General features: G+C 43.5%; 1 protein-coding gene across 2 annotated transcripts in view; it reads left to right on the top strand.

Moving 5' to 3' along the window:
• MED12L (mediator complex subunit 12L) overlaps positions 1-16,962 on the top strand; it is a 187,874-nt gene that overhangs the window by 149,361 nt on the left and 21,551 nt on the right. The window contains exons 28-38 of one of the 2 annotated variants that reach the window (XM_081190734.1): positions 1,946-2,020; positions 2,149-2,339; positions 2,919-3,080; positions 5,398-5,509; positions 7,997-8,086; positions 9,422-9,531; positions 10,008-10,143; positions 11,215-11,376; positions 13,379-13,747; positions 14,652-14,808; positions 16,137-16,384. In XM_081190734.1, coding sequence (XP_081046860.1) covers positions 1,946-2,020; positions 2,149-2,339; positions 2,919-3,080; positions 5,398-5,509; positions 7,997-8,086; positions 9,422-9,531; positions 10,008-10,143; positions 11,215-11,376; positions 13,379-13,747; positions 14,652-14,808; positions 16,137-16,384 — 1,812 coding nt within the window. The remainder of the gene's footprint in view (positions 1-1,945; positions 2,021-2,148; positions 2,340-2,918; positions 3,081-5,397; positions 5,510-7,996; positions 8,087-9,421; positions 9,532-10,007; positions 10,144-11,214; positions 11,377-13,378; positions 13,748-14,651; positions 14,809-16,136; positions 16,385-16,962) is intronic. The other variant, XM_081190735.1, reaches the window with a different exon arrangement.

The raw sequence follows: 16,962 nt of genomic DNA, 5'->3' as shown, positions 1-16,962 counted from the left end.
ACCTGCAGGGGGTTGCTTAAAGGGATAGTCTGTATCTGGTGTTCAGCAGCAAACTCCTTGCTCATAAAATTGCAGGAGCTGCCTGAGTCCAACAGCGCCTTTATTTTTAGGGGATGTCCATTTTGCAGCTCTAGCGACACTTCAATCACTAGAGCAGGTTGAGGAGCTTCTGGCACGGGCACTTTCACTGCTCTTTGGCCTGGCTACAGTGCCCCGACTGTGGCAACCAGGCGTTGGCTTTTACCTGCTCTGTTTCTCCCTGCTCTCCTCCCTCAACAGCTCCCACCATCCCTTGCCATTCCTTCCTCTGGGGGCAGACTCTGGCAAAGTGGCCTGGCTGTTGGCAGAGATAGCATTTCCGGGCGCCCTTTCCCTCCTTCTTAGCCCCCTCACTGGGCTTTGAAAATGCGCGCGCGCGCGCTGTTCCGATTTCCATCGGCTCTGCCAGCGGGAAAGCTGGCTCAGGAATGTCTGGAATGCGGAACTCCTTCCAACGTTCCCCTCTCCCTTCCCGCCTCTCCAAGGCTCTTGCCTCCTGGCGCGCTCCTATGGTCAGCGCAGATTTGGTCAGCTGATCTATAGACACCACCCTGGGGCTCCGGGACAGTTCGTCTTTCACAGCCGAAGAAAGACCTTCTTCAAATAGCATCTGAATGGGTGCCGCCGATAAATCCCACCCCAATCTGTGAACCAGCATGGTAAACTCAGTCCAGTACTCACGGACAGATCGGCTTCCCTGCTTGCAAGCCATTAGCTGTCTGCGCACCACCCCTTCCTCAATATCGCTGGAAAACATGATATCCATTGCACGAAAGAACTTCATAGTGTCCTTTAGGACGTCATTGTGCGTTGCCATTAGGGGTCGAACCCAGTCTCGCGCCCCCTTCTCAAGGTGCCCAATTACGAAAGCAACTCGCGATTCCTCATCAGGGAACTCATCAAACTGCACATTAAGGGCATATTGCATCTCTGTCCTAAAGGCATGGTAATCCTTGGGGTCCCCCCCAAACTTCTGCACCAATCCTGGTACCTTTCTGGGGAACTGAGTGGTTCTCCCCTTCTTGTCTGCATCCTGAGCCCTTCTCTCCTCAAGCCTCGTCGTCTGCAGCGCAAGTTGGACTTCCAACGCTCGGTATCTTTCTTCCAAGCTTGGACCAGCTCCAACCCCTGCTCCTCCGGTTCCGGCTGGGTCGCTCATGATGCTTTCTCCTGCACAGGCAGCGTACAAAGACTGTCAGACTGCTGTGATGGGATGATTAGCTGCTTGTGCGTAAAATCGTGCTCCCTCAGAGTTTGTGCGGCTCCACAAACCTCTGTGTGTGACAGAGCTCCTCAAACATGTCTGCTCTAGTCACTTGTAGAGTCTGACAGTGGCTGTCTGCGGAAGCGCTTCCAGCAAAGAAGCTCCTTAACGGAAACGCGTCTCCTGGACTCACGACGTGGCAGCTTCCGGCGAAGCATGGGTCTCCCTATGGTAGCTTCTGACACCTCCCCGCTGTTCTCGCTGGACGTGTCTCTCACCCCTCCCTCTTCCCTGCTATTTCCTGCTTGGGCTGCTGCGTCTCTCTCAGCATTCATGAGCTCCCCCTCCAGAGTACCCTCTCTCCCCCTGCTGGTCCCTGCTTTAGCTGCGGACTCCCTCCCAGCCTCTGTGAGCCCTTCCACCTCCCTTTCCTCTGATGTCAGTTCCCTGACAAACGTGTAGTTCTGCCCTTAGTCAAGATCAGCTAAAAGCTATGTTTTAAGGTGGGGGTGAAATCAGGAACAGGCTCTTCCCCAAGGCAAGGCCCCCATCCCTTTCCCACCGATTCCATCTGTAGGCAGGAAGAATGAACAAAATGAGCCGCATCCCACATGCATGTAGAGAAGACAATGATATGCAGGCAAGAACAAAATCACATGCCATGTTTAATGGTGACACAACTATTTGTCATTCTTTGCACAGAATTTGGATCAGTGGACTCTCCGCCAGTCGTGGTTGGAGCTCCAGCTGACGATCAAACAGTGTATGAAGGAGCCTGTGAGTATTGCCTTGCATACATGTTTCATTCGAAAAAGTTTTCCTTTTTAAAAAAACACAAAATAAAATAACCTAGTGTGTGAGCAAAGATATCATGAATGTGCTAGTTTACTTATGTTTCACTGTAGGGTTCTGGGTCTGTGGCTGAAATGAACAGCTTGTTGGATAATATTGCAAAGGCGACGATAGAGGTGTTTCAGCAATCCGCTGATCTAAACAATAACTCTTCTAACTCTGGTATAGGCCTCTTCAGTCCAAACTCTGTTGGAAACGCTGACACACATATTACGAGGCAGAAAAGTAAAAAGACATTTCTAAGGTAATGTTCTCTGCCTGAATGGATAAAGATGAAATTAATCTGCTTTTTTAAAAAAACAGGAATACTTGAGACGGTTGTGAGCGTGGAGGGTTGCATTTAATAATAATGGTGGTGTTAATTTCAAGAATCCAAAAGGCAGTAGTCATAGCCCAGAAAAGTCTCCCCAGATTTGTTCTGGGCTCAGAAGTTCCAGTGCATGTTCAGAGTTTCTCTGCTTGTGAGAATTTCTTACACACAGTTTGGTTGATCATGCACTGTAAGCACACCAGCAGGTATAAACATTAGTTTTTCAGCTGCAATGAATGGGAATTTCTGCATGCTCAGGTCCTCCATGTACGCATAAAAAAGCACACAAAAAGACTTTGGGACAGGGATGTGGAACTTCAGCTCACAACTTGCTTAATTTTAATATTAATTTTATATTGAACTGTATTGACTTAAATCTACCTACCTGCCTTGTTTTAAGTAGTTTGCAAAACCTGTATCTCACACACATGCATATAGTTCTTTGAAGGAAAAAACCTGAGAATACTGGGTGATAATTCTGTTTGAAATGTCTTGTATGTTTCATGCTTCTAGTTCTTCTGAGAGGCGAGGCGCTTGGCTAGTGTCTCCCCTGATCGCGAAGCTGCCTACCTCTGTTCAAGGCAGAGTCTTGAAAGCAGCTGGAGAAGAGCTGGAGAAAGGCCAGCATTTGGGATCGTCTTCAAAGAAGGAGAGAGACAGGCAGAAGCAAAAGAGGTAGAAATGATTCGGGGAGAGAAATGCTGCAACTTTTTACTGGGAATATCTGATGCAGAGACTGGCTAGGGAGAGTTTGTGCTTTTATTACAAGTATTCCAATCCTGCTTTTGTAAATCGGACATGTTTGCGCACTCAGTCAAGGTTTGTTTTATGAAATAAGCCTGCAACATTCTCTCCCCCCCCCCCCAAATACAGTTATTATGGGAAAGGTAGGTTGTGGTTTGGTTGCATTTAGGAAAAAATGTAGCACATAAGCAAGACCATGTTTTCCTTCTTAATGCCCCAATTGTTGCTCTGGAAACAGCACAGTTTAAAAAAAAAGAAGGACCAATAATGTGTTAGCATTTACTGAAAGTAGCACCACAGCTGGATTGATTCTATTCATCATTTCCAAAAGAAAAAAACTATTTTTAAAATGATACTTCTTGCCCTCAAATAAAAAGATCTCTTTCCACAAATAGATGTTTACTTCTCATATGGGATTCTGATTAGGTGTCAAGAAATGACATGCTCAGATGTGTGCATGAATACATATGTTATTAGATGTTTCACAATAAACTATAGTATTCAAATTCTCTGCATGAAATTGCTTGTCTATATTTAAAAGCCTATATAAAAAAACAAACATTTCCCCTTTCTTTCTTTCCTTTCTTTTTCCCCTGCATTCCCCACTTCATGGCTGAAAATTCAGATCATACATTCATTTTAACTGTGTTGATCTTAATCTGCCTTAAACTGGTTCTTAGTTGTCCAAATACCTTTACTTTGCTTAATTAGCAATACTGAATGATACTTCCTGATAAGCATTGTGGCACTCCATTAAAAGTGCAATGCCTTAGGCTTCCTGCAAACCTGAATAGGATAAGAATACTGCACATTCCTCTGGCTTTCATTAAAGGCTGCTTTGGAAGTGCCACACAAAAAGGAGGGAGATGGAGAAAGCAGAGAGTGCCAGTGTATTGCATTCTTCTGCATTGTCCGAAGGACAACTTTCACATCTTCTTTTTATAGATAGCCATGGAAGATATGGAGACAGCTTTTTCCCCCCTGAAAGGATAAGGGGATGTGAGAGTTCTGTTTCTGATGAGACAGGAAGTGAGCCATGAACTTCTTCATCCTCCTCCAAAAGAAGCTGCCAGCTTAAAAACCATCACACATTTTACACGAGTGTGTTGGCCTCTATTTATACCGTGGTCATAATGCAGTGACTTTCAAATTCCCTACCCTCTCAGAACACTTTCGGCACTGATCTGCACACCACGTACCACCTGCATATTGCAGAAGAGACTTAGGTGTGTCCTGTGGTGCACTTTTGTTTAGCTAGGGCACCTATGCAACATTTGCAGAGTTCCATATTATGGAAGCATATAAGTAATGTTCTTTTGAAGAGACGCTTGCTTGTCATAAGGAGGGTCCCTGTGGCATCAGACCCATGGTCCATTTAATCCAGTATCCTGTTTCCTATAGTGACCAACCAGATACCTCTGGGAAGCTCACAAGCATGGAAGCAGCACTCATTCTCCTGCTGTTGCTCCCCAGTCGCTGGTATAGAGGCATACTGACTCTGACACCTAGAGTTTTAAGGTAGTTATCCTGACTATAACTACCTTATAGTAGCTCATATACCTTATGAGTGGGTGGCACTGTGGGTTAAACCACTGAGCCTTGGACTTGCTGATCAGAAGGTTGGCGGTTCGAATCCCCGCGACGGGGTGAGCTCCTGTTGCTCGGTCCCTGTTCCTGCCAACCTAGCAGTTCAAAAGCATGTCAAAGTGCAAGTAGATAAATAGGTACCAGTCCGGCGGGAAGGTAAACGGCGTTTCCATGCGCTGCTCTGGTTTGCAGAAGCGGTTTGGTCATGCTGGCCACATGACCTGGAAGCTGTACGCTGGCTCCCTCAGCCAGTAAAGCGAGATGAGTGTTGCAACCCCAGAGTTGGTCACGACTGGACCTAATGGTTAGTGGTCCCTTTACCTTTACCTTATCCTGACTGTCTAAATAATAGACTTACCCTCCATGGATTTGCCCAGCCCTCACCTTCAATGCCATCTCACCACATCTGTGGCAGCTGTTACCAATATCCCTACTGATGAACTCCTTGGGAGCTTCCAGGGAAATCCATGGTTTGAAGAACCTCTGTCCTAATGTTTGGCTTTCAGCGTGTGAGTGATTTTTAGCTTGCTAAAACAGCGTTAACTGTGCACATGAAGAAAACCCTGCTAAGGAAAGAGTAGACAAAGGGAAGGAAGGGATTGGAGACAGGAAATATCAAAGTAACACTACTAATTGAATCTTGTCTCTGCCTCTTTTAAAGCATGTCTCTTTTGAGTCAGCAACCTTTCCTTTCTTTGGTACTTACTTGCCTTAAGGGACAGGATGAGCAGCGAGAAGGGCTTCTAACATCTCTACAAAATCAAGTTAATCAGGTAAAAATAAGCAGATAATTCTGTGCTCTGCATCAGATGAAAATCAATTATACTAATGGACTCAGGCACACGGGAAACCACATTTGAAAGGCCATCCGTGTGAGTTTCAGGAACATAAATGGAGAGAAATGACAGAAGGTTTAGCTGATATTTTATTTTAAAAAACAACACAAAATCATCTGCATTTTAAAAAAAGAAAAATGGCAAACTTTCTCAGATACCTAAGCAGGGATAGAAGTAATTGCTGTTGGCAAAGAGACCCATTACATTGAGCTTGCCTTGTTGTTTTGTATTGCATCTGCAACATCTTCACTTTAAATACTAAGACTATGCACACATTACTGTTTACTCTGGCTCCAGTGCTATCCCACTGCTGATGTCTGAAACCAAGTTACCCACAATCTATATGTATCATATAGTTTCTTGAGAAGCACTGCTGTTAGATGTGTTTTCCCTCAAATCAGGCTCAATTTGATCTGAAAAGACAAGCAGTGAACACTTCAGATATTTGCTGCGCACTTGCAGTCTTCACTGAATAGGAGTTGTGGGGAAAGTGCAGGTACAGGGAAACAAATTGGCTAGTTTGCATCGAGTGAATACATCTCAGCTCCCTCTCTGGTGTGTATAGCAATGTAAAAACATGACTTGAAATGGAGCAGGGAAAATGACCTTACTGCATTTTAAGGTCCCTAATGTGCACAATGTCTAATACCAGACTACAAAATGCTACTTTAAGTGAGAACTGTGACTTGTGTGGGACTTTTTATTTCTATTTCTTGGAGCACTAGTCTATCATGCTATATAGCATAGGTCTGCTCTTGAAACTTCCCACAGTTCCAGTAATGATTTGCTGCATGGCACTGCAAATTTGGAGTTCTGGGAATCCGAAATCCAGAACCCACTGACTCACAAAACAGGTTCTAGAATTCTTTGGATTCTGGCCTAAAGCACATCAAGGCATTGCCTACACATGGAGGTCAATGAGATGGTCATATTCTGATAGAACGGATTGTACTATTTCAGACTGAAGTTGAGGAACATCAATTTTGATCGCTCTCCCATGTAAAAAATAAATTATCTGCAGGTGAGAGTGGGAGAAAGCCTCTAGCCCAGCCTGATCCCTTTGCACTGACTTTTTACTTGTAGGGAGTGTTGTTTATGTGTAGATTTTTTTTAAAGACTTCCACAACCTGCAGTCCCTGTGGGTGTGGTCCAAATAGGTACATTTTAGTCTAATACCTCATTCCCACCTCATTCTGCTGGATGAATAGACTAGGCCTAATGTGGGGCATGTTGCCACTTCAGTTGTTAATACAGTAGTTTGTAAGATAGATTAGAAGGTGATAGAACCCAGCATTCGACCCTTGATTCCAGTGCTTGATTCCTATGCTGCTATCATGACAGGTGAGCCACTTAGTTTTGGTATGCCCCCACAACCAACCTAGTACAGTCGGACCTAGGATGCCAAACGCCTTGGTACTCAGACGTTTTGGCTCTCGAATGCCACAAACCCGGACGTGAGTGTTCTGGTTTATGAACGTTCTTTGGAACACGAACGTCCGACAGGGCTTCCGATTGGCTGCAGGAGCCAATCAGAAGCCGCAATTTGGTTTCTGGACGTTTTGGAAGTCAAACAGACCTTCCAGAATGGACTCCATCCGACTTCCAAGGTACAACTGTAATGACTAGGTAGAAGAGCTATGTACACAGAGCATAGGACTCTTATTGTTGTGGACAGATACCTTATTGCTTGCCCCACTCCTCCATCTGTGTGTAACTACAGTACTACAAGAGCAGCTCCCAGGCCACTGTAAAACACATAGTTAGCATGTAACAAAATTCATTTTAGATATAGTTTCTAACTATTCCATTTTCTGACACTTCCCTCCTCCATTTCTGTTTCGGCTGCCTTCAATCCTTCCTCCTTCCTCCCAGTACTTCTGGTACCTCCAGTACTTTAATCTGGATCTGAGATATTTCTTACTTTACCATCCTTGCAACTCTGCTTGCAATCTGCAGAAAGTATTAACAGCCACTGTAGAGTGTGATTCAGAGGCTTCCCTTTCTCACCTATCAAATGAAAGGAATTTGTGTGCTCAGTGGAAAATGATGACTTCTCACAGGCAACTTTTGGGGAGCCCATGCCTGTGTGGAGTTTCACCCAGAGGAGAACATATTTGCAAGTGGCTCTTCTTCTACCTGACTAGATAAGAGGACAACTCTTTCTTTGAACGGCTCCACAGATGGGACTTCATAAGTAGAAATAATGTAAAGTAAAAATAATGGAAAGTATCAGTTAAATTGGGCAAGAGAAGATACAAGGTAATAAATTATAGCAGGCAGAAATTTAACAACAAGCAAAATTTGTGAGAAGTATTTCATAGAAGTGGGTGAAAAGAGTTAGATATATAAAAAATGTTGACCAGGAATGAGTAATGTTAAGGTTTAAAGTAAACATGCTTCAGTTAATTGGATTTTTGTCCCTAGATATTAAGCAACTGGAGGGAAGAGAGATACCAGAATGATGTTAAAGCTAGACAGATGATGCATGACGTCCTGCAACTTCGTCTTAATTTGGTGAGAAAAAGGCACAATTATCTGTTTAGACTATTTCTATGTCATTCCTCAGTAAAACTGCTTCTAGGGTTGCCATATTTTGAAGAGCAAAAAAGAGGACACATTTGCCGACTTCTACTTTTAACTATGGATCTCTATGACGACTCTCATTTTACATAACTATGAAAAAGAGGATGTGTCCTGGAAAAAGAGGCCATATGGCAAGCCTAATGGTTCTGTGCTGAAACCTGCCCTCCAATTTCTTTACCTGTTACTTGACCTCTTTTGCAGCCTGCTTTAGAATTTCAGTTTCCATTGTCGCAGGATTGAGCGTACTTTTATTGTTGCCAGGTAGTCACGGGTGGTATGCATGTACTTTTGCTTCCCATTAAACATTTATTCAGTGCTCTGCAGCCTCCCTGGCTGCCTGTGCTTCCTGATCTGGAAAAAAAAAAACACCCTATGGGAGAAGTTCCCACGGAATTTGGAAGATACCGCAAGGGTCATCTAGTCCAAAACCCTGCAAGTTATTTTCCTGAAATGTGATATTCATATCCGTAATATAAAAAAACCTGCATATTGAAACTGGAAAATGAAGAACGTGTAAAACAGTTACACATTTGTGTGTGCAAGCACTTAATGTGAGAGAAACTCCGAGGTTGTTATCTAGCACTGATGCAGGCAGAGAGATTAGAGTGCAGCAAGGCCCTTACGGAACCCCACTGTGTTCTATGTGTCTAGCATAGCACTTTGTAACCAACACGGTGCTGCGCTAGACACAATGCAACATGGCAGCTCACCAGTCATTTGAATCTCACGTTACATTCTGATTTTGCCCATGCCCTCTGTACAGACCCACTCCCACATCTGTGTAAGTGCGGGACAGACCTTCCAAGGGACTGACCACTAAATGGCAGCAAATTCACAGTATGATTCTATGACACAGGAGGGACATGTCAATGGAAGGATGGCTACTCCAGAGCCACATATCAAGAGCTGTTTGGCATCTCCAAGGAACGTACCAATACGGACATATTAGGAATCAATGTAATTAGGCCATAAGCATAAATAAAGCAGAGCACAAAAGGCTTGATTTCCTTATGTAGAAGTTGATATGAAAATATTTTTATTTATTTATTATTTTTTGAAATGTGTTATCTATCTTTCTATTTTTTATTCTTTGTTCTGTTTCTTTTTTCTTTTTATATTCTCTATTTTTCATTTTACTTTTATTTATGTATATTTGTATTTACGTGTTTGCAATTAATAAAAATAATAAAAATAATTAAGCAGAGCACAATGTATTTAGTCCATCATGTTTATCTTCAATTTTTTTCCATGTGGTTCTCATTTTAGGTGGGTGGAATGTTTGACACGGTGCAGAGAAGTACACAGTGGACCACAGAATGGGCACTTCTGCTCCTTCAAATAATAACATCAGGAACCGTTGACATGCAAACAAACAAGTATGTCTGCACCATTAATAATAACACAATATTATTTTCCCCCCTGTGCAGTACCAAAGTTGCTAAAAGGGTCTGTAATAGCTCCCTCCATAGATTCCATCAAGAGGAATCTTCTGGAACTTTGACTTGGTGAGGTCAAGTTGAAAGATACTAGGGCCGTCTCAGATACAGCCAAGAAAACAAATGTTTGTTGGCTGGAGGTGTCTTATTCCTGCTGCAGTTGGAGGAAACCAGAGCGTATCTTGAGATAAGGGCCATGCATTTATTCAGACTTGAGAAACCATGGAAAGGACCACAGTGAAGCAAACTAGCAGGTGTGGTAGGACGTCCTTTCAGAGACTCACACAATCCAGTTTAGATCGGATTATGACATCCCAGAGAGGAATAGTAAACATTTGGCTAAAAGGAAGAACATTATTTCTTTATTTATTGCTCTTTGTGGTGTAATTCACTTCTTTTTTTCTTAATGCTCCTAGTGAATTGTTCACAACTGTACTTGACATGCTGAGTGTGTTGATCAATGGAACCTTAGCTTCTGACCTATCAAATGCAACCCAGGTGGGGTCTGAAGAGAACAAAAGAGCATACATGAATTTGGTGAAAAAGCTGAAAGTAAGTCTCCCGTCTGACTGCTGAAATATGCTTTTGTTAAACGAATCCTGCTTGTTTCCTGCTTGGCAGGGGGTTGGACTCAATGGCCCTTGTGGTCTATTCCAACTCTATGATTCTATGATTCTATGAATCACTTTTCTAGCAGTTCCCCCCACTTTTTTGTGTAAAGGAGGGGTATGTAGATATAAGGAAATAAGGGAATCATCTACTAATGAATAATAATTAAGAAACAGGACAGAAAGGCTTGGTGCGCAAGTCATTTGCTAGCCTGGTTAAGAGATCAGGAACAAGCACACAAGAGAGGAGGCAGGAGGAGAAATTGCATGAGCCTGTAGCCATTTCCCAGTCTTTTGACATCTGCAGTGTTGCTTGTATATTTTATCCAAAGGGATCTAGACTAATTAATAGATGACACTGACACACCCAATTCTAAATGGATTACTTCAACAAACAAAAATCACTCCAGTTCATTTCCACAGAACATGTGGAAATGAAGCAGCCATGCCTGATGTGGAAAAGTCTACTGTGTGTGCAAATACTTTTGTAACTGGGATTCCTCCAAATAGGAGCGTATGCCCCTTTGCCTGTTAGGCACTCTTTATCACAGATGCAATATTTGGTTGACAACAATAGCTCATGCCTTGCAAGGAAATCATCCCAGGTTCAATGCCCAAAGAATATGTAGAATCACAGCAAGTCAGAGTAGGCAATTCTGGGTTAGCTAGACAAATGTCTTGACTTGGTAGACATGATAGCTTTCTGTCCATGGTACTTTGGCTTGGCCCAATATGATATGCTAAAACTGCAGATGATTCCCCGCCCCCCGACACCATTGCTCATCTGTTCTTTAGGCTTCTACATCAACATTAAATGCAGATTTCTATAGTTAGATTTTTTGGGAGGGGGTCCCATCAGATGAGCAGAAATAGCTTATAAAGCACATTTTTAAGGCACAGTGAAGACTGTGGAATAAAAATAGTAAAAGTACAGGGAAATGACTCATAATGAAACATTTCTGGTCTGCAATTTTGAAATGCTTCCTTAACATTTGTCCTTTTTACCCCCTTGCAGAAAGAACTGGGAGATAAGTGTTCAGAAAGTATTGACAAAGTTCGTCAACTTCTTCCCTTGCCTAAGCAGATGTGTGACATTATTGCTTGTGAGCCTATGGGATCACTAATTGATACCAAGGGAAACAAAATTGCTGGATTTGACTCCATCGATAAGAAACAGGCAAGAATTAACTTTACTTTTAAGGCGTGCCAACTTTCTCATGCATGTGACAGCCAAAAGATAACTTGGTGGCCCTTTAATCAGATCCATTCAACTCATTTATTCACAGAAGGCCGTGAATGTTTTTCTGTTATGTTGTTATTACAGCTTCTACCATATTCTGCAAAGCAAAGAAACAATTCTCTGCCCTTTCTATTAGGCAACATTCCACTTAATAATAATACTTGTAAAAATGCATAGTGTTTCCAAATATTCAGAGAACTCTGCATGCATTACCTAGTTAGAAATTCTTAGAAGAACGCTAAAGCATGCCTTAATATTATCAGCCCCTCTAATATAGATGGGAAGAGTGAAGCTGATAGAGTGACTTATGAAGGCCACCAAGTGAATTCATGTTAGAGGCAAGATTTGGACCGGGGCTTTACTTATCTGTAGCTGAGTAGATTTTGGTACCCCATGGTGAATCTTCTATGCTCAAAGGCAAATCTTAACCAATTCTATTTGGATGGAAAGCCTACTGAATTAAATAGGAGTTGCTCCCAGATAAGAGGGGTTAGGAATGCAGTCTAAGAGGGTTGTTGGCATCTGTCTGTCTCAAGAAATAAGGAAGTACACCTCCGGGGGTGAAATCAAACCACTGTGTTAGCAGCTCTGAGGTGACCTCCCTGGGACACAAGCCTGGCAGTGTATACAGGGGTGTAGGAAGGGGTGTGTGGAGGGGGCGGGCCGCCCTGTGTGCCAATCAGGGGTGTGTGACAATATGGCCCCTGCCTCCCCCCAGCTGTAGAGCAGCTGAGGGCATGCGCAGTCTGTATGGGCTGCTGCTCTCGCACGCCGTCCATACAAGCGGCAGCCCATATGGACTGCGCATGTGCGGCAGCCCGTACGGTCACCACGCATGTGCAGTCCATACGGGATGCCGTTTGCATGGCGTCCGTACGGCAGACTGCACATGTGCACTCCGTACAGGATGCTGCTCGCAAGTGGCAGCCCATACGGGCTACACATGTGTGGCATTCTGTACAGAATGTGTGCGTGCACGGGATGCCGCACATGCGCACTCCATACGGACTGCGCTGCCCTGGGTGCTGGAGGTCCTGGGCTGCCCAGGCAACAACACCCAACCCTCTTGGCCTCTCTGGTGTGGGCCAAAGGAAAGCAGAGCAATATCTTTGGCACCAGCTTGGCTGCAGGAAGAGCTCACTGTCTGTTGTCTGAAATAATTTAAAGCAACTTTTGCATGACAGATTCTAAAACCACCAACTAAATGCAGACAATACTGCCAGCTAGTGGCAAATTGCAGTGGTCAAGCTGCCCATCACAAGAGCTCAAGACAGCAGGTGCTGCATCAGGTTTGAGTCTTAACTGGATATTAATCACATTCAACAATTTAAATTTTATTTGGAATCTGTTGTGGGATTGTGAGATTGACAAGGCCGGGGTTGGTTTTTTTAAGATGAGAGATATGGGCAATGCCCCAAATATGGTTAAACTTTCTAATTAGCCTTTGCTGCAGACATTTCACTCTTTGCTTATGTGATATGTAAACCTGGGGCATCAAACATTTGTGATTTAGGTGAACACTGTAAACATTATAAGGGGAAGTCAGATAGAATATATGAGTTTTATTTCTAAAAGATTGTGCTGCATGGCATAGATTTTTTGGAATGCCTTGAATAACGTACTAGAACAACTATTTTATCTAGTTTTCAATTCTGGAGAGTTTTTATTTTATTTATAAAAATATTTGTACAGTATATCATAAAAAACAGCAAAGCATTTAACAGCAACAAAAGCATAAAATCTATTGAGGTATGATTGACATTTAAAACGGGTGACATCTTTATTTTACATTACTGATAAACCATAATGTTCTTTTGACTGTTCTGTGCATAACTTTCAATAGTTCACATTACCGTGTGTGCTGCAACTTTATTTTAGGCTACATGAAGTTTAGGTAAGAAATGACAAATAAAAACTATCCCTTTACATTTTTAAACAGGGGCTTCAAGTCTCAACTAAGCAGAAAGTATCCCCGTGGGATTTATTTGAGGGCAATAGAAATCCTGCTCCGCTATCCTGGGCTTGGTTTGGAACTGTCCGTATCGACAGGAAAGTAATAAAATACGAGGAGCAGCAGCACCTTCTCCTCTACCACGCCCACTCTAAACCCAAGCCCCGAAGTTACTACCTCGAGCCTTTACCCCTCCCTCCTGAAGAAGAGGAGGAGGAGGAAGAGCCATCTACCCCTGCGTCTCAGGAACCGGAAAGGAAGTCAGCAGAGCTGTCAGATCAGGGCAAACCTTTAGCAGACGAAGAGAAGAAGGCAAAAGGCAAGAAGCGAAAGACAAAACCAACTTCCAAACCTGATGTAAGCGATTAAAACTTGCAGCGTGAAATGGAAATTTTACCTCATGAGTGGGAAGGGGGCATCCAGACTTGGGTTTGACTCCTATTGCTACTTAGGAGAGGCAGGAACAGCTCCCCCCCCCCCCAGTGGAAGGTGTTTGTTAGTACAGTGGTACCTCAGGTTAAGAACTTAATTCGTTCCGGAGGTCCGTTTTTAACCTGAAACTGTTCTTAACCTGAAGCACCACTTTAGCTAATGAGGCCTCCCGCTACCGCCGCGCCACTAGAGCACGATTTCTGTTCTCATCCTGAAGCAAAGTTCTTAACCCGAGGTACTATTTCTGGGTTAGCGGAGTCTGTAACCTGAAGCGTCTGTAATCTGAAGGATCTGTAACCTGAGATACCACTGTATCTGCCTTTCGTGTTGATTAAGTCCACCTTAGAACATGCCCCTGGTGATACAGAGGGATCATATGGCAGACGAGCGAAAGCAAAAAGTATTTCCTGAAGATAGAAAATTTTGAAACCGCTTCATGTACTTAGATATATGGTGGAATAATCCTTCGCACGAGAGATTCCTTAGGACAGCTAACTTAATTTCTTCCCCATAATTTCATTCTCTGAAGCTTGAATGCACAGTGTGAATTTGTCGTTAAGTTGCCCACACAGCACGGCTTTGATAACATTATGACCTGACATGTTGTATAGCATGCAGAAAAAGTATAAAATGAAGCACTGTTGGACAGCCAAGAAGATGTCATATTTAGTTTATCTCTTCCGGGTCTATGACTGAATTGGTTTTGTATTGTAAACCACAAAAGGACTTGTCATAAATTCTTTAATAGTTCAGTAGGAAAATTGGCATTGTTTATGAATTAGTAGGGTATGGATGCAAATAATGTTTAACTTTTCCTGTTTCGCCTAAGGATTACACTCAGAACAATGTATATAGAGTCCCTCCCAACTATTCACCACTTCCATCTCAAATGATGCACCACCCCCAGTCTGCTTTGTGGGGCTATAATGTTATGGGGCAGCCCCAGCAAGCTGCTTTCTTCGTCCAGAATCAGCCTCTTCCACCAGGTAGGTCTCTGCTTTGTAACGGGCACCAGAAGCTTGCTGCATCATACAGAAGTAATATTATTTTTTAGTTCTTTCCCCCCAATTCTGCTATCTTCAGAAGGCAGTCATAGTTATGCAAAAGGCAGAAAGAAACAGAAAACAACAGTTAACTGTTGTTAATTGTGGTTAAAAGCTGCTCAACTTCAGTTTTGTTTTGTTTTTACTTTGATATTTGAAAAAGCTCACCTTCCATTGTAAGCAAGGTTTAAATGGCTTGGTAGGATGACGGATCTCTAAGCATTTGGATGCTATAGAATTACCGTATTTTTCGCCCTATAGGACGCACCGGCCCATAGGACGCACCTAATTTTTTTTGGGGGGGGGAATAAAGGAAAAAAAATATTCCCCCCCCCAGGCGCGGGGCTGGGGCGGGGGAAGCCCGAGCTTCCCCGACCCCAGCCCCCAGAACATGCAGCTCTCCGCAAGCGTGGGAGCCCAGCGCCGGGCTCCCACTGCTTGCGGAGAGCTGCGCGAAGCTAAGCCTGGGCACGCTGCGCCTCCCCCCTGTCCCCCAGCTTGTGGGGCTGGCGGGGGGAGAAGCGGGCTTCTCCCCGCCGCCAGCCTCCAAACCACGTCGGGAGACAGCGGGATGGCGGCGTTCCGCCTCCCCGCTGTCCCCCAAGCTTGTGGGCTGGCGGTGGGGCTCTCCTGAAGCCTGGAGAGCGAGAGGGGTCGTGCGCACCAACCCCTCTCTCTCTCCAGGCTTCAGCGAAAGCCTGCATTCGCCCCATAGGACGCACACACATTTCTCCTCCATTTTTGGAGGGGGAAAAGTGCATCCTATAGGGCGAAAAATACGGTAGTAGTTAAAAGTCATTTTACTCCCTAGTGTGTCTAGAAAAAAACAGTAGTTTTTGTTGTTGTTGTTTACAAATCTTGTTTCACATACTCGCAAGGGGAAGCAAAGTGAAACCTAGGTTTTAAAGGATATGTATTTCTGCACTTTGGCAAAGTAAACAAGAAAAAAACATTATTATGCATTATTATGCATTAGGATTGTAAACAACCCCCCACCTCATATCTATCTATCTATCTATCTATCTATCTATCTATCTATCTATATATCTATATATCTATGGACTCAGCTACATTCGTCAAAAAACATTTTGAATTCATTATAAACATGTAACACCAGATGGCGCCAGAGAGCAAAGAAATTTTTAATGTAATTTTTACATAGCGTTTCCCCCCTTTTTATATAACAATTTAATTTCTGACTTATTTATAGCGTTTTCTTCCTGTGTGTATATCTATCCATCTATCTATCATCTATCCCATTGCATTCACAGGTGGCTCCAGATTGGACCCTCCCAACTCCTTTGTCCCAAGCAACACAAAACAAGTGCTGTCTAACATGCTGCAGAGGCGTTCTGGCACCATGATGCAGCCACCATCAATTCACGCAATTGCTTCACAGCAGCAGCAGCAGCAACTGCTCCAGATGAAGCTACTTCAGCAGCAGCAGCAACAACAGCAGCAGCAACAACAGCAGCAACGGCTTCTAAGGCAACAAGCCCAGGCAAGGCCTCAGCAGCTGCTTTCTTCGTCTTACATTTTAGGAATGTGCTGATCCAGTCGAGCCTCTACTTGATTTAGGATTGTAGGCACATAAAACCATACCCAGAACCCAAGTTAGGTTTCATGCACAACATGCAACAAAATCGTAGAATCCTGAGCTGGTAGTGTGAGCTGTAACATTTCACTCTGTGGATTGGGGTGCCTATTTCATTCCCCAAGCAATATATTCCCTGCAATTCTCCCTGCAACTGTACCCCCCCCCCAAAAAAACTGGCATATTAGAAAGGAGTTTCTGCTCTGCCTGCTATGCAAGTTTGCTGCTCGCTGGAAGGTAGATTAAGAGCCCCTTAGAAAGGACTCTCATTCCAAATGTTTGAAAACACTGCTGCAATCTGGTTTTTTTTTGCTAAGGTAGTCTTATTTGTTTATTTATATACTTTGTGCCTGACTGTGGGTTTTGTGTTTGCTTATGAGACCACATACATCAATGTCTAAGTCCCCTTTTCCTAATGACACGCAACATATTTGTCTGCTGGGCATTGCGTCACATTTCTTTTTTGTTTATAAAATGTGTGGATTAATTTTTATAGAATCTTA

This window comes from Podarcis bocagei (genome assembly GCF_964188305.1).
Source record: "Podarcis bocagei genome assembly, chromosome: 4".
Classification (NCBI taxonomy): domain Eukaryota; kingdom Metazoa; phylum Chordata; class Lepidosauria; order Squamata; family Lacertidae; genus Podarcis; species Podarcis bocagei.
Note: the sequence above shows the minus strand (reverse complement) of the source record. Positions and strands in the feature narration are given on the sequence as shown.